The sequence below is a fragment of the Pongo pygmaeus genome, chromosome 1, assembly GCF_028885625.2.
Source record: "Pongo pygmaeus isolate AG05252 chromosome 1, NHGRI_mPonPyg2-v2.0_pri, whole genome shotgun sequence".
NCBI lineage: Eukaryota > Metazoa > Chordata > Mammalia > Primates > Hominidae > Pongo > Pongo pygmaeus.
In genome coordinates this window covers 73,860,210-73,884,861 of record NC_072373.2, presented here as the reverse complement: position 1 = coordinate 73,884,861, position 24,652 = coordinate 73,860,210, and the positions used below count along the sequence as shown (strand labels likewise).

General features: G+C 36.8%; 1 protein-coding gene across 4 annotated transcripts in view; it reads right to left on the bottom strand.

Moving 5' to 3' along the window:
• COP1 (COP1 E3 ubiquitin ligase) overlaps window positions 1–24,652 on the bottom strand; it is a 263,415-nt gene that overhangs the window by 123,473 nt on the left and 115,290 nt on the right. For all 4 annotated transcript variants that reach the window (XM_054475121.2, XM_054475142.2, XM_054475131.2 and 1 more), the window contains 2 exons: window positions 19,154–19,268; window positions 8,518–8,653 (listed from right to left, as the gene is read on the bottom strand). In XM_054475121.2, the coding sequence (XP_054331096.1) occupies window positions 8,518–8,653; window positions 19,154–19,268 (251 nt within the window). The remainder of the gene's footprint in view (window positions 1–8,517; window positions 8,654–19,153; window positions 19,269–24,652) is intronic.

Sequence of the window (24,652 nt, the reverse complement as noted above, 5' to 3'; positions counted from 1 at the left end):
GCTCACAAGCATTCTACAATAAGGAACATATTAAGTTACCCTCAATCTGGATCCACATTTGCTGTAATTATAAATTGAAACTTAGCAAAAATGATCCTTGTAACTACTGTAGAAACATAAAGTTTAATTTGAATAGTTTCAAACTATGGTAAAGTGACATCTAAGGTGCAGAATTATACGTCAAAAATTAGTATAAAAAATGTTCATTATTTTGACCTCCTTATAGACAGGGATACACAGTGTCAGAACCTCAAAAGAATTAATTCCTCTTTTTCTTCTGGGTGTCTCAAAGGAAAAGTGTTTTCTGAAAATTTACAAAGTTTCAATAAATCCTTAAGTGAACAGAAGAGCACTAGAATTCAGGTACGCCTGTATGCAAATCTCAGTTCTGTCTATTATTGGCATTATGTTTATCTTGGACAAGTTACAAAATTTCTATCTCAGTTTTTTTCATCTGTAAAATGAGATTAATAGCAATATCTTGCTACACAGGGTTGATACAAGGATTAAATGAATTAGGGAACTGATGTAAAATATTTATGATGTTGTCTAAAAATGAGTAGGTAACACACTCCACATTACCAGTACAGAGACTATTCTAGCATCAATGAATGCCACCATAGATAACTATTTTCTTCTTAGGAATTTACTAATGCTTGATACAACTCCATTCCAACAGTTTGAACAAACATAAGTAAAAATATTGAAAAACTCTCTAGAGGTAGAATGTATAACAATTTTGACCGTAACAATCTATTGTACAAAATTCAAACTCGGAATTCAAAAGACAACCATCACTACTAGGTATATTAAGTTTAAACTATACAGTTTCAAACTATTTCTCTCTGGTGGACACTGAACACCTAATAGAAGAAAAAATGCAAAATATGCTATTATTGCTGTGTGTAAAAAGAATGCAATTAACTGTCTTCTTTCCTGTTCCTTGCCATTGCTAACCTAGGACCATCTTCTACTTATGAGAGTGAACTGCACTGTATGTGACCAATTCCATACCTTGTCTATTGTTTAATAGTTGAGATAGTGTCAAAGTAAACAAATGCTGCCACCCTGTGGACTGATGGGTATGGTCTTAACTCCAAATAAGCAAAGGAAGAAAAATACGTTTCTGGTTCAGCCTTTTCTCTCAGATTATCACTGCAATAAGTGACCAACATTATGTCATGCAATTTTACAGTAAGAATAATTATCTCTTCTACAAAGTAACAAAATAATGCACCAAATTCAACATTATCTGCCTTCTCAAATACTTGTTTAGGCCTCTTTTTTTGTTTGAGACAGAGTCTCATTCTGTTGCCCAGTGCAGTGATCTCAGCTCACTGCAACCTCTGCCCCTTAGGTTCAAGCGATTCTCCTGTCTCAGCATCCTAAGCAGCTGGGATTACAGGCACACGCCACCACGCCTAGCTAATTTTTGTATTTTTAGTAGAGATGGAGATTCACCATGCTGGCCAGGCTGGTCTGGAACTCCTGGCCTCAAGTGATCTGCCTGCCTCGGCCCCCCAAAGTGCTGGGATTACAGGTGTGAGCCACCTCACCTGGCCTCCTTATTCCTCTTTCTGAAAGAAATTAATTAAATTTCCTTTTCTGGGAGGAATTAAAAGGCGTTGAAGTAAATTTATTATCAATGATGTGTTTGAATACAAGAAACTAAGAAAAGCAAAAAATCACCAGAGCTGTGAGAGTTTTTCACACCTTCATTTCTTTGGCCATGTCATCCTTTCTTGCTAGTCTTCATCTCTCATGCCTAAGAAACTTTAAAATTGGAATTTTTTCTTTAAAAAACATTAATTCGGTGTAATTAACAGAAAAAAACGAATGTAGCATGCAAGACGGCCCAACCAGAGGTATCTTTAAAATTTTTTATATTAGTCTAAATGTTTTAATCTAACCACGATTTATAAGTATTTCCAAACTAAGATCTTGTTTAGGTCTTCCTAAGAATGTATTTCTGCCTCAGAATGCACAATGTTTTCATATAAATGTCAGTATGATTAGGGTTTATTAGCAATTTTTAAAAATTCAACACTACATTAAATCAAGCTTTAAAAAAGCAACAATGAAACCCTCTCTTCCCCAAAATCAAGCTAAAATGGCTTTCAGGAATGAAAAAAAAAAAGATTATTACTCTTTGTATAGTCATATAACTACAGGTAAGTGCATACATATCAGGTCAATATTATAAATAAACTTTGATACTTATTTTTGCCATTTCACATTCAATCTACATTTCTGAAGTCCTTAAAAGCATCGTACACATTCTTAACATAGTTAAGAATTTAAGTAAGAATGCTAATCTGTTGCTCCAAACTAAACTGTTTCATAAACTATTCCTTTATTTCTTATCTATAAGGGCCCTAAAATAAGATCGTGAGCTCTCCTGAATCCAAGCATCATGTCGGGCCTGTTCATGACTATATACCTAGTCTGGCCTAGCCTGCACTAGGTTATCAATGATTTTTTGTTAATTAAATTATGCAATAAAATGCACCCCATAATCTGCTGCATTTTCAAATTTTACTCAGTCAAGTGCCAACATACAGAAAAATAAAGGAATGTATGATTTTTGTCTTATTCATTACTGAGTTAAACAGCTGATAGAATACAATAAAAGATCTCCTCCAATAGTTTCTTTAGCTAATTGCTTAAATTTTAAGATCTTCATATACATAATAAATTCAAATCTTAGTCCTGTAAATGAAAAGCATGTTAAGTTTTAGCAATATTTGACACGTTAAAACTTACCAAATTCCTGATATGCCTCAAAAAACATCTTTTTAGGGTTACTCATTCTAAGAGATTTGAACACAAACTAGCAATTTGATTATACCAAGGAATTACTGTTAATTTGCTTAGATGTGATACAGCCCTGTGGTTTAACAATGTCCATTTTAAGAGATGCAGATAAGTTTCTGAGATTTGCTTTAAAATCCTTAAGCATATACACACCCAACACGGGAGCACCCAGATTCATAAAACAAGTTATTCTTGGCTTACAAGAAGACTTAGCCACACAATAATAGTGGGGGACTTCAGGCTGGGTGTGGTGGCTCATGCCTGTAATACCAGCAGTTTGGGAGGCCGAGGCAGGTGGATCAAGAGGTCAGGAGTTCGAGACCAGCCTGGCCAACATAATGAAACCTAGTCTCTACTAAAAATACAAAAATTAGCCAGGCATGATGGCGGACACCTGTAACCCCAGCTACTGAAGAGGCTGAGGCAGGAGAATCGCTTGAACCTGGGAGGTGGAGGTTGCAGTGAGCCAAGATCGCGCACCATTGCACTCCAGCCTGGGTAACAAGCGCACAAAACTCCACCTCAAAAAAAAAAAAAAAAAAAAAATAGTGGGGGACTTCAATACCCCACTCACACCATTAGACAGATCATGGAGGCAGAACACTAACAATGAAATTCTGGACTTAAACTCTACACTTGACCAACTGGATACACATTGACACAGAGTACTACACCCAACAACCACAGAATATACAAACTTCTCATCTGTACATGGAACATGTTTTAAGATAGACCACATGCTTGGCCATAAAGCAAGTCTCAATAAATTTAAAAAAAAATCATAATCACACCAAGCATAACTCTTGGACCACCGTGAATAAACACAGAAATCAATATCAAGAAGATCTCTCAAAACTACACAAAAACATTAAAATTAAACAATTTGCTTCTGAATAACTCTTGGATGAACAAAGAAATTAAGGCAGGAATGAAAAAATTCTTTGAAATTAATGAAAATAGAGACACAATTTACCAAAATCTTTGGATGCAGCTAAAGCAGTGTAGAGAGGAAAATTTATAGCACTAAAAATGCCTTCATCAAGAGGTTAGGAAGATCTCAAATTAATGACCTTACATCACATGTAGAGGAACTAGAAGAAAAAGAACAATCTAATCCCAAAGCTAGTAGAAGAAAAAACTAAAGTCAGAGAAGAACTGAATGAAATTGAGAACCAAAGGTCCATACAAAAGATAAATAAGACCAAGAGTTGGTTCTTCCAAAGAATAAGCAAGATTGATAAACCACTAACAAGATTAACAAAGAAAAAAAAAAAGAGAAGATCAAAATAAGTGCAATCAGAAATGACAAAGATGACGTTACAACCAATACCACAGAAATACAAAAGATTCTCAGAGATTATTATGAACATCTCTATGCACAGACTAGAAAATCTAGAGGAAATGGATAAATTCTTGCAAACACATAACCTCCCAAGATTCAAACAATAATAAAGTGAAAACCTGAACTGACCAGTAATAAGTTCAGAAATTGAATCAGTAATTTAAATAAAACAAAACAAAAAACTACCAACCAAAAAGAGCCCTGGACCAGATAATTCACAGACAAATTCTAACAGATGTACAAAGAATTGATACCAATCCTACTGAAACTTCCGAAAAATCAAGAAGGGGCTTCCCCCTAATTTATTCTATGAATCCAGTATCATCCTGATACCAAAATCTGGCAGAGACACAATGATAAAAGAAAACTTTGGGCAAATATCCCTCATAAACACAGGTACAAAAACCCTCAACAAAATACTTTGTATTTGTTCAGCTTACAAAATACTTGTAAGCTGAATCCAGGAGCACATCAAAAGTTAATTTGCCACGATCAAGTATGCTTTATTCCTGCAATGCAAGGCTTGATTCAAAATATGCAAATCAATAAATGTGATTTACCACATAAATAGAATAAAAAACAAAAAACATATGATCATCTCAACAGATGCAGAAAGTCTTTGATAAAATCCAACATCCCATCATGACAACAACCCTTAACAGACTAGGCATCAAAAGAACATAACCCAAAACAGTAAAAGTGATCTATGACAAACCCATAGTCAACATAATAGTGAATGGGCAAAAGCTGAAACCATTCCCTTTGACAATTAAAACAAGACAAGGATGCCCACTTTCACCATTCCTATTCAACATTATACTGAAGGTCCTAACCAGAGCAATCTGTCAATAGTAAGAAATAAATGGCATCCAAATAGGAAAAGATTAAATCAAATTATCTCTCTTCACTGACATGATTCTATACACAGAAAATCCTAAAGACTCTACCAAAAGGCTCCTGGAACTGATAAACAAATTCAGTAAAGTTTCAGAATACAAAATCGATGTACAAAACTTGGTAGCATTTCCATATACTAATAACATTCTAGCTGAGAAAGAAATAAAAAACACAATCTTATTTACAATAGCCACAAAGAAAATAAAATACCTAGGAACTCATCTAAGCAAGGAAGTGAAAGATCTCTACAATGAGAACACAAAGCCCTGCTGAAAGAAATCAAAGATGACACAAATAAATGGAAAATTCTTCCATAAGCATGATTTGGAAGAATCAATATTGTTAAGATGGCAATATTGTTCAAAGCAATTTACAGATCCAATGCTATCTTTAAAATACCAACGTCATTTTTCACAGAATTGGAAAAAAACTATTCTAAAATTCACATGGAACAAAAAAAGAGCTTGAATGGCCAAAGCAGTCCTAAGCAAAATGAACATACCTGGAGACATCACACTACCCAACTTCAATTTATACTATCAGGCTACAATAACCAAAACAGCATGGCACTGGTAGGTACAAAAACAGACATAAGACCAATGGAATAAAATACAGAACCCAGGCATAAAGCTGCAAAACTACACCATCTGATCTTTGACAAAATCAACAAAAATAAGCAATGGGGAAAGGACTCCCTATTCAATCAATGGTGCTTGGATAACTAGCTAGCCATGTGCAGAAGAATAAAACTGGACCACTACTTTTCACCATATACAATAACTCAAGATCAATCAAAACTTAAGTCTAAGACCTCAAACTATAAAAATCCTAGAAGGAAAGCTAGGAAATATCCTTCCTGACACAGGCTTTGGCAAATAATTTATGGCTAAGTCTTCAAAAGCAATTGCAAAAAAAAAACCAAAAACTGACAAGTGGTACCTAATTAAATTAAAGAGCTTCTGCATAGCAGAAGAAAATGCCAACAGAGTAAACAGACAGCCTATGGAATGGGTGAAAGTACTTGCAAACTATGCATCTGACAAAGGCCTAATCTCCAAAATCTACAAGAAACTTAAAAAAAAAAAATCAACCTGTGAAAAACAAAAAAATCCAATAAAAAATGAGAAGACACAAACAGACACTTCTCAAAAGAAGACATACAAGTCGCCAACAAGCATATGAAAAGACACTCAACATCACTAATCATCAGAGAAATAAAAATCAAAACCAGGATGAGATACCATCTCATAACAAAACGGCAATTATTAAAAAGTCAAAAAATAACAGATACTGGCAAGGCTGTGAAGAAAAGGGAATGCTTACATGCTGTTGCTAGGAATGCAAACTAGATCAACCACTACGGAAAGTAGTTTGGAGATTTGTCATGTAACTTACAACAAAACTACCATTTGACCCAGCAATCCCATTAGTAGGTATACGAACAAAAGAAAGTAAGTTGTTCTACCATAAAGACACATGCACTAGTATGTTCACTGCAGCGCTATTCACAGTAACGAAGACACGTAATCAATCTAGGTGGCCATCAATGGTGGACTGGATAAAGAAAATGTGGCACATGGAATACAACACAGCCTTAAAAAAGAATAAAACCATGTCCTCTGCAGCAACATGAGTGAAGCTAGAGGCCATCATCCTAAGTGAATTAATGCAAGAACAGAAAACCAAATAATGTACGTTCTCACTTGTAAGTGGGAGCTAAACACTGAAGACACATGAATGTAAATATGGGAACAATACATACTGGGGACAACCAGATGGGGAGGTGGGAGAGGGCAGGGGTCGTGGGCTGATAAAACACTTGTTGTGTACCTATGCACACTGTCTGGGTGATGGAAATGCTAGGACCCCAAGCCTCAGTGTTGTGCAATATACCCATGTAACAAACCTGCTTATGTACTCTTTAATCTATAATTTAAAAAAAAAAAAAAAGGTTGAAAGTATTAAAAAATTATAAAAAAAAAAAAGTGGTCAGGGAACATGGAAAAAAATAATAAAATACTTAAGCAAAAAATAATCAAAATGAAGAGGATACATAAAACTTGTACAGCAAAATCTTAACCACTGCTGAATGTGGGTGATGGTTATGTGAGGAATAATTCCATTCTCTCCATTTTCCTGTATATTATAAATTTTCATTAAACATTTCAAATAATGATAAAAATAATATAAAGCAAGCTGGGTGCAGTAGTAGTCCCAGCTACTTGGGAAGCTGAGGCACGAGGACTGCATAAGCCTAGGAGTCTAAGGATAGCCTAGGCAGCATAATGAGACCCTGTCTCCTAAAAATAAAAAAAAAATCAGTAACAGAAAGATAACTGGAAAAATCCCAATATCCGGAAACTAGTAACAGCCTCAGTAATCACGGGTCGAAGAGAAAAATCAAAATGGAAATTAAAAGGTATTTTGATATATACTTCAAAACATGCTATATGCAATAAACACAATTTTATCTGTCAATTTAAAAAAAAAAACTTTCTAAAAAATTAAAAGAAAGCTAAAATAGTACTTTGAACTATATTAAAATGGAAAAGTATCACATCAGTTTTTTTGTGATGTGGCTAAATACAGTACTTAGAGGGAAATGTGTAGCACAAAATAACTATATTAGAAAAGAAGGTATCAACTAAAGGACCTCAATTTTTACCTTAAGAAATTAGCAGATAAGAGCAAATTAAACCATCAAAAAGTAGAAGAATAAAAATAATTAAGAGCAAAGATTAATGATAACAGAAAACAGAAAAATACAGCCTATCAATGAAACCGAGAGCTGCCTCTCTGGGAAGATCAATAAAACTGATAAACTTCTAAGCTAGACTCTTCAGGAAAAAGGTAAGAAGAAACAAAATCCACTATCAGGCATGAAAGAGGGAAAATCATCATACAATCCAAAGATATTAAGAGAATAATAAGGCAATATTATGAATAACTGTACGCCAATAAGTTCAGCAGCCCTGATGAGAAGGACAAATGTCTTAAAAGACACAAACTAATTATAATGCTAAATCAAGAAGAAATAGGTAACCTGATTAACCCTAAATCTCTTAAGCAAATTGAATTGGTAGTTAAAATTCTATTCTGGAAGCTTCACTGGCAAATTCTACAAAATATTTAAGGAAGAAATAATACCAATTCCTTACAAACTTCCAGAAAATGCAGAGGTGGGAGCACTTATGAGAAGAGCATACTGTCATCAGAATCAGACAACTGATAGCACAAGAAAACAAGCTTCAACCTTATGAGATGGATACTATCAATTATTCCACTTTAGAGATGAAGAAATTTGGCATATAGAAACTCAGGAACTTGCCTAAAATCACAGAACTAATAATTGGCAGGCTACTTCAGAACCCATGCTTTTAACAATAATGCTATAAGTGCTTCTCAAATTCAATTAGATTCTAGACATTCTTACAAAAGAAAATAGTAATTTGACCAATACTTACCTAGAGACTATACTGGAACCATTATAGAGATCACTAGCATATGACAATGTGGCTAAAGGTCGTACTGAATTATATCGAGTAAACTTGGACAAGCATTCCTGAAATTCATCCAACTGGCTGGCAGTTCGACTGTCATCTATATGAAAAACAAAACAAAACAAAACAAAACAGATGAATTGAACTGCAAAGTAAGTCAAAGAGCCACATCCACAAATTAAAATTTATATTCTAAATACAAAAAACAATTTTTAAAGATTTTACTAAAGACTAGTTTGCACAACTTAATTGGTTAATTTTTCAGTTTTAATAAAAAATGTCTTGGTTCTTTGAAAGATACTGTCTCTTTCCACCATGAATTCTCACTTTTTTGGCAATAATTTCTTGGAATAATAATAATAATAATAATAATAATAATAATAATAATAATAATAATGCTACTATTTAAGAGTCATTAAAACAAAAATCCACCAATGGAGAATGTGAGGATGTTAAGAGTACATATATTGGATGGGTATTTGTTAGTCTGAAGGAATGTGTTTACTGGCATAAATATTTATGCCCATGTTTTCTTTAAAATCCCGTTTACAATAACATTTTAGATAAAATAGTTTATAAATAAGACGAAATATTTGGTCAAATAATACACTGAAATGTTTCAAATCCTATTACAGGACGACAGCAGAAAACTGTAATGTTATGAACTATTAATTCTAAAAAAGACAAAAAAATTTGAAATTGCTCCTTTTTATCTCAAAGAGTGCCTTCATCAAGAAAAAATACTCATTCAAATCTCTTGCTGAAATATGAAAAACAATAATTCCATCCAGTGGTACAGTATACAAATACCTTGGGTAAAGTCCACTTCAGTAAACTATTGGAAGATAAATCATGTGGAATTTAAAACACAGTATCAGTTTACGAACTACCTGAGAATACAACTAATCTATTCTCCAGTCTATTAATAGAAGCAGACCTACACTAAAAGCATAAATTTAAAAAATCATTGCTTTTCAGCACTGCGTCGTTTGAATGTATACTTTCCTTTCTGAAGAATGAAAAAAACAATGAGCACTTTAGTTTCCTAGACTGAAACTGAGACAAGTTTGTTACACCACTGTATTTTCACAGCTTCTTTATTCTAAGCCCATACATACACACACACACAACTTTTTCAAGGTAAACGTTCACGATTTCCCTTCTTAAATGACATCTGAAGTATAGTAAGCATAATAAAAGTAAGATGCAATTCTAGGTTGAAAATTCTTTTCTTTAAGAATGTTGAATATTGGCCCCCACTCCCTTCTGGCTTGTAGAGTTTCTGCCGACAGATGCGCTGTTAGTCTGATGGGCTTCCCTTTGTGGGTAACCCGACCTTTCTCTCTGGCTGCCCTTAACATTTTTTCCTTCATTTCAACTTTGGTGAATCTGACAATGATGTGTCTTGGAGTTGCTCTTCTCGAGGAGTATCTTTGTGGTGTTCTCTGTATTTCCTGAATCTGAATGTTGGTCTGCCTTGCTAGATTGGGGAAGTTCTCCTGGATAATATTCTGCAGAGTGTTTTCCAGCTTGGTTCCATTCTCCCCGTCACTTTCAGCTACACCAATCAGACGTAGATTTGGTCTTTTCACATAGTCCCATATTTCATGGAGGCTTTGTTCGTTTCTTTTTATTCTTTTTTCTCTAAACTTCCCTTCTCACTTCATTTCATTCATTTCATCTTCCATCACTGATACCCTTTCTTCTAGTTGACTGCATCGGCTCCTGAGGCTTCTGCATTCTTCACATAGTTCTCGAGCCTTGGCTTTCAGCTCCATCAGCTCCTTTAAGCACTTCTCTGTATTGATTATTCTAGTTATACATTCATCTAAATTTTCTTCAAAGTTTTCAACTTCTTTGCCTTTGGTTTGAATTTCCTCCTGTAGCTCGCAGTAGTTTGATCGTCTGAAGCCTTCTTCTCTCAACTCGTCAAAGTCATTCTCCATCCAGCTTTGTTCCACTGCTGGTAAGGAACTGCGCTCCTTTGAAGGAGGAGAGGCGCTCTGCTTTTTAGAGTTTCCAGTTTTTCTGCTGTTTTTTCCCCATCTTTGTGGTTTTATCTACTTTTGGTCTTTGATGATGGTGATGTACAGATGGGTTTTTGGTGTGGATGTCCTTTCTGTTTGTTAGTTTTCCTTCTAACAGACAGGACCCTCCCTCAGCTGCAGGTCTGTTGGAGTTTGCTAGAGGTCCACTCCACACCCTGTTTGCCTAGGTACCAGCAGTGGTGGTTGCAGAACAGCGGATTTTCGTGAACTGCGAATGCTGCTGTCTGATCCTTCCTCTGGAAGTTTTGTCTCAGAAGAGTACCTGGCCCTGTGAGGTGTCAGTCTCCCCCTACCGGGGGATGCCTCCCAGTTAGGCTGCTCAGCGGTCAGGGGTCAGGGACCCACTTGAGGAGGCAGTCTGCCCGTTCTCAGATCTCCAGCTGCGTGCTGGGAGAACCACTGCTCTCTTCAAAGCTGTCAGACAGGGACATTTAAGTCTGCAGAGGTTACTGCTGTCTTTTTGTTTGTCTGTGCCCTGCCCCAAGAGGTGGAGCCTACAGAGGCAGGCAGGCCTCCTTGAACTGTGGTGGGCTCCTCCCAGTTCCAGCTTCCCAGCTCCTTTGTTTACCTAAGCAAGCCTGGGCAATGGCGGGTGCCCCTCCCCCAGCCTCGTTGCAGCCTTGCAGTTTGATCTCAGACTGCTGTGCTAGCAATCAGCAAGACTCCGTGGGCGTAGGACCCTCCAAGCCAGGTGCGGGAAATAATCTCCTGGTGCACCGTTTTTTAAGCCCGTCAGAAAAGCGCAGTATTGGGGTGGAAGTGACCCGATTTTCCAGGTGCCGTCTGTCACCCCTTTCTTTGACTAGGAAAGGGAACTCCCTGACTCCCTGAGCTTCCCGAGTGAGGCAATGCCTCGCCCTGCTTCAGCATATCCAGCCAAACTAAGCTTCATAAGTGAAGGAGAAATAAAATACTTCACAGACAAGCAAATGCTGAGAGATTTTGTCACCACCAGGCCTGCCCTAAAAGAGCTCCTGAAGGAAGCACTAAACATGGAAAGGAACAACTGGTACCAGCCACTGCAAAAACATGCCAAATTGTAAAGACCATCAATGCTAGGAAGAAACCGCATCAACTAATGAGCAAAATAACCAGTTAACATCACAGTGACAGGATCAAGTCCACACATAACAATATTAACCTTAAATGTAAATGGGCTAAATGCTCCAACTAAAAGACACAGACTGGCAAATTGGATCAAGAGTCAAGACCCATCAGTGTGCTGTATTCAGGAGACCCATCTCATGTGCAGAGACACACATAGGCTCAAAATAAAGGGATGGAGGAAGATCTACCAAGCAAATGGAAAACAAAAAAAGGCAGGGGTTGCAACCCTAGTCTCTGATAAAACAGACTTTAAACCAACAAAGATCAAAAGAGACAAAGAAGGCCATTACATAATGATGGTAAAGGGATCAATTCAACAAGAAGAGCTAACTATCCTAAATATATATGCACCCAATACAGGAGCACCCAGATTCATAAAACAAGTCCTGAGGGACCTACAAAGAGACTTAGACTCCCACACAATAATAATGGGAGACTTTAACACCCCACTGTCAACATTACACAGATCAACGAGACAGAAAGTTAACAAGGATACCCAGGAATTGAACTCAGCTCTGCACCAAGCGGACCTAACAGACATCTACAGAACTCTCCACCCCAAATCAACAGAATATACATTTTTTTCAGCACCACACCACACCTATTCCAAAATTGACCACATAGTTGGAAGTAAAGCTCTCCTCAGAAAATGTAAAAGAACAGAAATTATAACAAACTGTCTCTCAGACCACAGTGCAATCAAACTAGAATTCAGGTTTAAGAAACTCACTCAAAACCGCTCAACAACATGGAAACTGAACAACCTGCTCCTGAATGACTACTGGGTACATAACGAAATGAAGGCAGAAATAAAGATGTTCTTTGAAACCAACGAGAACAAAGACACAACGTACCAGAATCTCTGGGACACATTCAAAGCAGTGTGCAGAGGGAAATTTATAGCACTAAATGCCCACAAGAGAAAGCAGGAAAGATCCAAAATTCACACCCTAACATCACAATTAAAAGAACTAGAAAAGCAAGAGGAAACACATTCAAAAGCTAGCAGAAGACAAGAAATAACTAAAATCAGAGCAGAACTGAAGGAAATAGAGACACAAAAAACCCTTCAAAAAATTAATGAGTCCAGGAGCTGGTTTTTTGAAAGGATCAACAAAATTGATAGACCGCTGGCAGGACTAATAAAGAAGAAAAGAGAGAAAAATCAAATAGATGCAATAAAAAATGATAAAGGGGATATTACCACCAATCCCACAGAAATACAAACTACCATCAGAGAATACTACAAACACCTCTATGCAAATAAACTAGAAAATCTAGAAGAAATGGATAAATTCCTCAACACATACACCCTCCCAAGACAAAACCAGGAAGAAGTTGAATCTCTGAATAGACCAATAACAGGCTCTGAAATTGTGGCAATAATCAATAGCTTACCAACCAAAAAGAGTCCAGGGCCAGACGGATTCACAGCCGAATTCTACCAGAGGTACAAGGAGGAACTGGTACCATTCCTTCTGAAACTATTCCAATCAACAGAAAAAGAGGGAATCCTCCCTAACTCATTTTATGAGGCCAGCATCATCCTGATACCAAAGCCAGGCAGAGACACAACAAAAAAAGAGAATTTTAGACCAATATCCTTGATGAACATTGATGCAAAAATCCTCAATAAAATACTGGCAAACTGAATCCAGCAGCACATCAAAAAGCTTATCCACCATGATCAAGTGGGCTTCATCCCTGGGATGCAAGGCTGGTTCAATATACGCAAATCAATAAATGTAATCCAGTATATAAACAGAACCAAAGACAAAAACCACATGATTATCTCAATAGATGCAGAAAAAGCCTTTGACAAAATTCAACAACCTTTCATGCTAAAAACTCTCAATAAATTAGGTATTGATGGGACGTATCTCAAAATAATAAGAGCTATCTATGACAAACCCACAGCCAATATCATACTGAATGGGCAAAAACTGGAAGCATTCCCTTTGAAAACTGGCACAAGACAGGGATGCCCTCTCTCACCACTCCTATTCAACATAGTGTTGGAAGTTCTGGCCAGGGCAATCAGGCAGGAGAAGGAATTAAAGGGTATTCAATTAGGAAAAGAGGAAGTCAAATTGTCCCTGTTTGCAGGTGACATGATTGTATATCTAGAAAAACCCATTGTCTCAGCCCAAAATCTCCTTAAGCTGACAAGCAACTTCAGCAAAGTCTCAGGATACAAAATCAATGTACAAAAATCACAAGCATTCTTATACACCAATAACAGACAGAGAGCCAAATCATGAGTGAACTCCCATTCACAATTGCTTCAAAGAGAATAAAATACCTAGGAATCCAACTTACAAGGGATGTGAAGGACCTCTTCAAGGAGAACTACAAACCACTGCTCAATGAAATAAAAGAGGATACAAACAAATGGAAGAACATTCCATGCTCATGGGTAGGAAGAATCAATATCATGAAAATGGCCATATTGTCCAAGGTAATTTATAGATTCAATGCCATCCCCATCAAGCTACCAATGACTTTCTTCACAGAACTAGAAAAACCTACTTTAAAGTTCATATGGAACCAAAAAAGACTCCGCATCGCCAAGTCAATCCTAAGCCAAAAGAACAAAGCTGGAGGCATCACGCTACCTGACTTCAAACTATACTACAAGGCTACAGTAACCAAAACAGCATGGTACTGGTACCAAAACAGAGATACAGATCAATGGAATAGAACAGAGCCCTCAGAAATAACGCCACATATCTACAACTATCTGATCTTTGACAAACCTGACAAAAACAAGCAATGGGGGAAGGATTCCCTATTTAATAAATGGTGCTGGGAAAACTGGCTAGCCATATGTAGAAAGCTGAAACTGGATCCCTTCCTCACACCTTATACAAAAATTAATTCAGGATGCATTAAAGACTTAAATGTTAGACCCAAAACCATAAAAACCCTAGAAGAAAACCTAGGCATTACCATTCAGGACATAGGCATGGGCAAGGACTTCATGTCGAAAACACCAAAAGCAATGGCAACAAAAGCCAAAATTGACAAATGGGATCTAATTAAACTCAAGAGCTTCTGCACAGCAAAAGAAACTACCATCAGAGTGAACAGGCAACCTACAAAATGGGAGAAAATTTTCACAACCTACTCATCTGACAAAGGGCTAATATCCAGAATCTACAATGAACTCCAACAAATTTACAAGAAAAACACAAACAACCCCATCAAAAAGTGAGTGAAGGACATGAACAGACACTTCTCAAAAGAAGACATTTATGCAGCCAAAAAACACATGAAAAAATGCTCATCATCACTGGCCATCAGAGAAATGCAAATCAAAACCACAATGAGATACCATCTCACACCAGTTTAGAATGGCAATCATTAAAAAGTCAGGAAACAACAGGTGCTGGAGAGGATGTGGAGAAATAGGAACACTTTTACACTGTTGGTGGGACTGTAAACTAGTTCAACCCTTGTGGAAGTCAGTGTGGCGATTCCTCAGGGATCTAGAACTAGAAATTCCATTTGACCCAGCCATCCCATTACTGGGTATATACCCAAAGGACTATAAATCATGCTGCTATAAAGACACATGCACACGTATGTTTATTGCCGCATTATTCACAATAGCAAAGACTTGGAACCAACCCAAATGTCCAACAATGATAGACTGGATTAAGAAAATGTGGCACATATACACCATGGAATACTATGCAGCCATAAAAAATGATGAGTTCATGTCCTTTGTAGGGACATGGATGAAATTGGAAATCATTATTCTCAGTAAACTATCACAAGAACCAAAAACCAAACACCGCATATTCTCACCCATAGGTGGGAACTGAACAATGAGAACAGATGGACACAGGAAGGGGAATATCACACTCTGGGGACTGTTGTGGGGTGGGGGGAGGGGGGAGGGATAGCTTTAGGAGATATACCTAATGCTAAATGATGAGTTAATGGGTGCAGCACACCAGCATCGCACACGTATACATACGTAACTAACCTGCACATTGTGCACATGTACCCTAAAACTTAGAGTATAATAATAAATAAATAAATAAAAGATGCAAGAATTATTAAGTCAAAAGAGTTATACAGATAATATAACGCACGGTAAAGAATTTATGCTATCTGGTGATATTAGGTTATCTTGAAAATAACTGTTTGCATGACGAAATTTATGTAACAATTATTATAAGAAAAAAATAAACAACAGGGCTGGGCGCAGCAGCTCACACCTGTAATCCCAGTACTTTGGGAGGCCAAGGCAGGTGGATCACCTGAGGTCGGGAGTTCGAGACCAGCCTGACTAACATGGAGAAACCCTGTCTCTACTAAAAATACAAAATTAGCCGGGCGTGCTGGAGCATGCCTGTAATCCTAGCTACTCGGGAGGCTAGGCAGGAGAATCGCTTGAACCCAGGAGGTGGAGGATGTCGTGAGCCAAGATGGCGCCACTGCATTCCAGCCTGGGCAACGAGAGCAAAACTCCATCTCAAAAAAAAAAGAAAAAAGAAAAAAGAAAAATAAATAACATTACTTGAGGAAACTGAGTGAGCTTTTGTCCCTGATATTTTACAAATTTCAAAGATTTAAACACTAAGCAAATTCATCAAAACACCTAGATTTAAAGGGTGCACTCAGTTGTGCTTCCATTCTAAAGAGGGCAAAAGGAATTACCTAACAGGCAATATCATAACGGTATTGAGATAAAACTCTTGCTCCACAAAAATTATTCTCAGGAAATTCCACATATTATAAAGAAAACATGGGTTATTTGCAAAAATAAAAATCCCAACTGTACTGCAGAGTGGTCTGGATATAACAGTTAATGATTCTTTTTATATGGAATCCTATTACTGTGAGTTATTTAACATTCTATATACTGGAAAGATGGTTGGTTTTATTAATTTAAAAACTGTTTCAATGTTATCCTATTCATTGCCATTTTGATATCAATTCGTAAGTATATAAAACTCACAAGCATTCAATATTGTGTATTCTGTTCTACGCTAATAATCCTTTTCTAGGCTAACTGGATTTCTGCCTATCATATAAGCTCATTAATAGCTACTTTCAACAGAACCCATAAAGAAAACAATAAAACTAGTTTTTCAGTATCTGAAAGTATAGTAATTGATTTTAACTTATGAGGTTACAAAAAGGTAGAATTTTGTTTGCATGGTGTTTTATCATCAACATCCACACATATCTGCTGGTCTATCACCTCTCCTATCCTAATTACAAATTGGTTTGTAAAAGTGTATTCAATGTCTCTTTTCTTTCTCCTAAAGCTTTATAATTAACTTCCTCTTTCAATTACAGTTAAAACTCCGAAGTAATAGTTCTTTAATATTCATCTTTCATTTTAATAGTTGGAAATAAAAGGGAATACAGATGGATTTACAGATTCTCATTTGAAAATATACAAAGGACAATCAACCTCTTAGGTACACCGTTTCGGAGAAGTTAAAATTTCCCCTTTACAGTCAAAGGTACTAGGAGGAACTTACAATCCAGCAATATAATTAGATTAGCTAGCTAACGTAAGATTCCTGAAAACTAGAGACATGTTTTAGGTACAATACAGCCATACCCATACAAATAAAAATCTATCTAATTTTCCTCCTGGTTTTAATTTATTATTCTACTGTCTTGTAAAGCTACACCCCCAAAAATAAACTGACTTGTGATGACCTTTACTATTCCATACCATGCCTATGCTGCCAGTGACTTAAAGATTACTAATAATAGCCTACCCAATCTCTTTCCCACCTCTTTTTTTAAAGGTCTGCCACTTGCCTATAGTTGTATTTCAATATCATACCAACAAATAATGTATGAAAGGGTTAACATGAACTCTACCAGTCAGAATGCAGGTTTTGGGCTACTTTCAACTTAACAACTCCCAAAGTACTGGGATTACAGGCATGAGCCACCGCGCCCGGCCTGATTTTGGGAATCTTAACATCCAGAAATTGTTAGAAGATAATTATCAAATAGAAAATGAGTTACTTTTTCCAACAAAATAAGAAGACACAAACAAATGGAAGAATATTCCATGCTCATGGATAGGAAGAATCAATATTGTGAAAATGGCCATACTGCCCAATGTAATTTATAAATTCAATGCCATCCCCATCAAGCTACCAATGACTTTCTTCACAGAACTGGAAAAAACTACTTTAAAGTTCATATGGAACCAAAAAAGAGCCCACATTGCCAAGACAATCCTAAGCAAAAATTATTACACAAGCACAATAAGGGGCTCCATTCCCAGGCAATAAATGAAAGCTTTCCATGCATAAAAACTGTTTGTTGTTAATTTCAAACAAACAAACAAATTTTGGCTTCTCCCTTGGTCTTCAGAGGAGAAATGCTTTGTAAATCTAATATATTTTTTCCTATACCACTAATCGTGAGGCAAATTTGTCTGTAGGATCTAAGCAATACGTAGATTATAAATAATATAAACATATGTATTCAAGAGAAAACCAACACCCAGTTTGTAACAACCAATAAAATATCAGACTTTTTTTTTCCCCCTTGGTGGGGTTTATTTTAAGCAGATGCCTCATTAATGACCTGAATTAATTGAGCACCCAACATGTACCAAGCATTGTATCTTATATATGTCACTTACAATCATTAAAAAACCCATTAGGGTTAATGTCTCTGCTTCATAGATGAGCAAAGACACTGAGAAAGACTGAACAACAGAGTTAAGAAAAAGAGGAAAAACTAAATTACTTTTTTACAGTAATAGAAATATCCTATGCTATCACATCCACATCTTTGCATATGTTATTTCCTCTACTTTGAACATGTTTCTAAGTATCTTTTTCAGTTAATTCATACTCGAATAGCCCATATACAACTCCTCTGAAATCCCTACACTGATCATTCCCTTCCACCTCCCCATTTTCAATTCGGCCTGGATTTTTTTTTTTTACTATCAGTTGTATTAGTGGATATTATTATCTATTCTCATGATACTCCTGTAAACTTATTTAGCACATAATATTACACAGAATTGTTTATCTGTTGCTTTCCCTGACTCGATTTACAACACTCCTTAACGACAGAAACCAGTTCTTTCATCTTTTTATTCTTAGCACAGAGGACAGTGCTTAGAACTTCATGTTTATTTAATGTTAAATAGGAGGCAACTCAATGAAACTTATTTTTGTTGGCTACATATTCATAGCTGAATTTCTTTTTAACTTTATCTAGCTTGCCATATAAAGATTCAGAATTCACAAATATAGAACAAAAAATCGTCATTGGAAAGTAACATTCTCTAAGATCACTAAGAACCTCCCTGATGATCTGGTAGACTATGTCAAAAATACATACTTTTGCTTTGCAATTAGGACTTTCCATAAATTCAGCACAAAAACCTAGAAACAGATCTGAAATGTAGATTTCAAATAATTTGAGAAGGTCTAAATATATACCTGAGATACGAGACATCCTTGTAGAAAAGTAACACTGCTCCAAGTCTTCAAAATGAGCAGTAAGTCGTTTTCGTCTTGATGCTAATGTGCTGTTATACCAAGGCTGTTTCTTTGTCTAAAATAATAAGAAAAGACACAAAACTTAGAACAAACAATCCTCTTCTTTTGCACAGAATACTCAAATGTTTGAGCATTTACCTTCAGAAGTTCATCACAGTAAAATGATTACAAATGGTAAAAAACTGTAATTCTGAAATATTTTCCAATTTTTCTTTTAACATGAAAATAGAAACCAAATTCATTCACAGAATGATTAAAACTAATAATGACTAAAAATAAGCTCTAAAGGACAGTTTTACAAGACTAAAATGAGAAACATCTTCAATTCTACAAATAAAATGAAGACAGAATTCATTATGCCATTCTAAAATTTAGAATTTTGGGAATCTTTTTTTTTTTTGAGACAGAGTCCCGCTCTGTCGCCCAGGCTGGAGTGCAGTGGTGCCATCTCAGCTCACTGCAAGCTCTACCTCCCAGTTTCACGCCATTCTCCTGCCTCAGCCTGCCGAGTAGCTGAGACTACATCGGCCTGCCACCATGCCCGGCTAATTATATTGAATTTTTAGTACAGACAGGGTTTCACCGTTAGCCAGGATGATCTCGATCTCCTGACCTCATGATCCACTTGCCTCGGCCTCCCAAAGTGCTGGGATTACAGGCATAAGCCACCGCACCCGGCCTGATTTTGGGAATCTTCATATCCAAAAATTGTTAGAAAATAATTATCAAATAGAAAAGGAGTTACTTTTTCCAACGAAATAAGAGGACACAAACAAACAGAATAACATTCCATGCTCATGAATAGGAAGAATCAATATTGTGAAAATGGCCATATTGCCCAAAGTAATTTATAAATTCAATGCCATCCCCATCAAGCTACCAATGACTTTCTTCACAGAATTGGAAAAAACTACTTTAAAGTTCATATGGAACCAAAAAAGAGCCCACATTGCCGAGACAATCCTAAGCAAAAAGAACAAAGCTGGAGGCATCACACTACCTGACTTCAAACTATACTACAAAGCTACAGTAACCAAAACAGCATGGTACTGGTACCAAAACAGAAGGATAGACCAATGGAACAGAACAGATGCCTCAGAAATAACACTACACAGCTACAACCATTTGATTTTTGACAAATCTGACAAAAACAAAAAATGGGGAAAGGATTCCCTATTTAGTAAATGGTACTGGGAAAACTGGCTAGCCATATGTAGAAAGCTGAAACTGGATCTCTTCATTACACCTTATACAAAAATTAATTTAAGATGGATTAAAGACTTAAATGTTAGACCTCAAACCATAAAAACCCTAGAAGAAAACCTAGACAATACCATTCAGGACATAGGCATGGACAATGATTTCATGACTAAAACACCAAAAGCAATGGCAACAAAAGCCAAAATTCACAAATGGGATCTAATTAAACTCAAGAGCTTCTGCAAAGCAAAAGAAACTATCATCAGAGTGAACAGGCAACCTACAGAATGGGAGAAAATTTTTGCAATCTATTCATCTGACAAAGGGCTAAAATCTAGAATCCACAAAGAACACAAAGAAATTTACAAGAAAAAAACAAACAACCCCATCAAAAAGTGGGAGAAGGACATGAACAGACACTTCTCAAAAGAAGACATTTATGCAGCCAACAGACACATGAAAAAATGCTCATCATCACTGGCCATCAGAGAAATGCAAATCAAAACCACAATGAGATACCATCTCACACCAGTTAGAATGGCGATCATTAAAAAGTCAGGAAACAACAGGTGCTGGAGAGGATGTGGAGAAATAGGAACGCTTTTACACTGTTGATGGGAGTATAAACTAGTTCAACCATTGTGGAAGACAGTGTGGCGATTCCTCAAGGATCTAGAACTAGAAATACCATTTGACCCAGCCACCCTATTACGGGGTATATACCCAAAGGATTATAAATCATGCTACTACAAAGACACATGCACATGTATGTTTATTGCAGCACTATTCACAATAGCAAAGACTTGGCACCAACTCAAATGTCCATCAATGATAGACTGGATTAAGAAAATATGGCACATATACACCATGGAATACTATGCAGCCATAAAAAAGGATGAGTTCATTTCTGTTGTAGCAACATGGATGAAGCTGGAAACCATCATTCTGAGCAAACTATCGCAGGATAGAAAACCAAACACCATATGTTCTCACTCATAGGTGGGAAATGAACAATGAGAACACTTGGACACAGGAAGGGGAACATCACACACTGGGGTCTGTCATGGGGTGGGGGGATGGGTGAGGGATAGCACTAGGAGAAACACCTAATGTAAATGACGAGTTAATGGGTCCAGCTAACCAACATGGCACATGTATACATATGTGACAAATCTGCACGTTGTGCACATGTACCCTAGAACTTAAAGTATAATAAAAAAAAAAAAGAATGAGCTGCTGATACATACAAAACAGAATGAATCTCAAAAAAACACTGAATAACAGTCATACACAAAAGGTAATGTTATTACAAAATTTCATTATATAAGGATTAAAAACAGGTGAATTATGAGTTTCTAGAAGTCAGTATAATATTTGCCCCCTGAAGAACTCGGACTGAAATGGAAAGGAGCATAAGGGCAAGATGAATGTTCCATATGTTCATCTAGGCATTGTGCAATCACATGTATGTGTTTGTCAAATCTCATTCAAGCAAATACATAAGATCTGCGCTTTTCTTTATATGTATTTTACCTCCATTTCAAAGAAGGCATAATAAAAAATTATTTTATTATTACTTCCAAAAAAAGAAAAATGAGTTGCTTTTTCATTATCCCTACACTGTAGCCTTACAACCTGGAATTATTGGAATAGTTCTTAACTGTAAGAAATATCTATTTGGCCAGGCGCAGTGGCTCGTACCTGTAATCCCAGCATTTTGGGAGGCCAAGTTGGGCAGATCACCTGAGGTCAGCAGTTCAAGACCAGCCAGACCAACATGGAGAAACCCCGTCTGTACTAAAAATACGAAATTAGCCAGGCATCATGGTGCATGCCTGTAATCTCAGCTACTCGGGAGGCTGAGGTAGGAGAATCACTTGAACCCAGGAGGCGGAGGCTGAGGTGAGCTGAGGTCACACCATTGCACTCCAGCCTGGGAAACAACAGCAAAACTCTGTCTCCAAAAAAAAAAATCTATTAGGCTGGGCGCGGTGGCTCACGCCTGTAATCCCAGCACTTTGGGAGGCCAAGGTGTGTGGATCACGAGGTCAGAAGTTCAAGACCAGCCTGGCCAACATGGTGAAACCCCGTCTCTACTAAAAATACAAAAATGAGCCGGGCACGGTGCCAGGATCCCAGCTACTTGGGAGGCTGGGGCAGGAGAATCACTTGAACCAGGGCTGCAGGGGCTGCAATGAGCCAAGATCAAGCCAGTGCACCCCAGCCTGGGTGACAGAGTGAGACTCCGTCTAAAAAACAAACAAACAAAAAAAATCTATTTAATACTGATTATCAGATTAAGAGGCAATAATATACACATGCCAAAGAGTTTGATATATTCGTTAGAATAACAAAATCAGATAAAAGGCAATAAACTTGAAAAATGTTAGCATATAAATCCTATAAAAAAAACAAAGGTTTGTGGTCCTAAATATGTATGATATTTACTTGCTGGCACAAGTTCACCAATAACTGTACCACAATGCCAAATGCATAAAGTAAAAAGTACTAAGGTACTGTAATGTATACTACAGTGTATCCCTGCTTTGATAAAACTAGATGGGAGGAGCTAAGAGTCATATTTTAAAGCACTGCTTCACTCTAAGAACTAAACTCTGAGTTTTTTTCCTTCTTGACCAAATTCCTATTTAAGGAGGCTGCAGTCATGCCCTGCAAACGATAAAATCTCATCAGATGGGTTTTACTTAACCTTATATAATCTCTCTTAGTTTTCAACCTGACTCTGAATAATGTCACGACAAATAAAGAAGGAAAACAACATATTTTACCCCCAAATAGTTTTTTGCCATATTTTGAAATGACCCTGCAAAGCAGTCTTTTGTGGGGAAAATTTTGCATCTTTATTAACATAACTACACCCTTCCCCTTCCAGGCCCTCCCAATCCTGAAGAGATTAACTGAGAGTCCAGCCTAATTAGGAAACATTTACCATTTACTGCCTCTAAAGGTAGCCACCTATGAGACTTCATCTACATTAAAACTTTGTTCTTCACAACCCAGGTCTTTAGATAGTAACTTAACTCTTTGAACCAAGAGTCAATCTAAAAATCTCTGAATCCATGTGTGACCTGTAAGCCAATCCCTGTTCCCACCCCCTGTCCCTGCCTGCAGTCCTGCCTTTCCAGATCGAATCAATGTAAACTTCCTAAGTAATGATAGGTGTCTTATGTCTCCTTAAAATGTATACCAACCACCTTGGGCACATGTTCTCAGGAGCTCTTGAGACTGTGCCTCAGGCCAGGGTCACTCATTTTGGTTTTTTTGGCTCCAAATAAACCTCTTTAAAAAAGTTTATTTGGCTCCAAATAAACTTCTTTAAATATTTTATAGCGTTTGACTCTCTTTAATAACTCAGAAGAAAGTAAGATAATTTTCAAAGACTTAACAGACAAACAGGAAGGTGAACTCAGAGATGTAATGATAAACAAAATATAACAGCAGCAGCACAGGGCAGGGGGAAAGAGGAGGACAATAACCACACAAAAACAAGTAATTGAACTGGGATTTGGAGAATTAAGCCCAGGGACCACAAGTAGGAAAACAGAATTTACAAAGTAGAAAAGAAATCTGAAAGAACTGCCCAGAATGTAGGATAAAAGCCAAGAAGACAAAAAAATTTGAAAAACAATATAAGAGGCATAAAAGAATAATAGTTTGAAATATGGCCAGAGACTCAGAAGAAAAGACCAAGAAACTAAAGAAGAAATATTGGAAGAGTTGATGGCTGAGATTTTTCCAGAACTGAAAACAGACATGAATACACAGACAGTGAAATTATTCCAATCAAGTGAAATAATTAAAAAGAAACCGACAATTAGACACAGTAAAGTGAAACTGTGTTTTTGTCTATACAGCAAAAATATCTTAAAACCAGAAGAAAGATAATTTATTTAGGAACAACAATTAAAAAGGCAAAATGCTTTTCAAGAGCAGTAGAAAGAAGCTAGAGCAAAAAGGACATCAATAATCTTAAAAAAGTTGAGAGAAAAGAATTCCAACCTAAAATTCAGAACCCCAAAAGGCTATCTCACAACATCATAAACAAAAACGAAGTACCAGTGAGCCATCTCTAAAAGAATTTCTGCCTGTAATCCCAGCTACTCAGGAGGCTGAGGCAAGGGAATAGCTTGAACCCAGGAAGCAGAGGTTGCAGAGAGCTGAGATTGTGCCACTGTGCCACTGTACTCAAGCCTGGGCAACAGAGCGAGACTCCGTCTC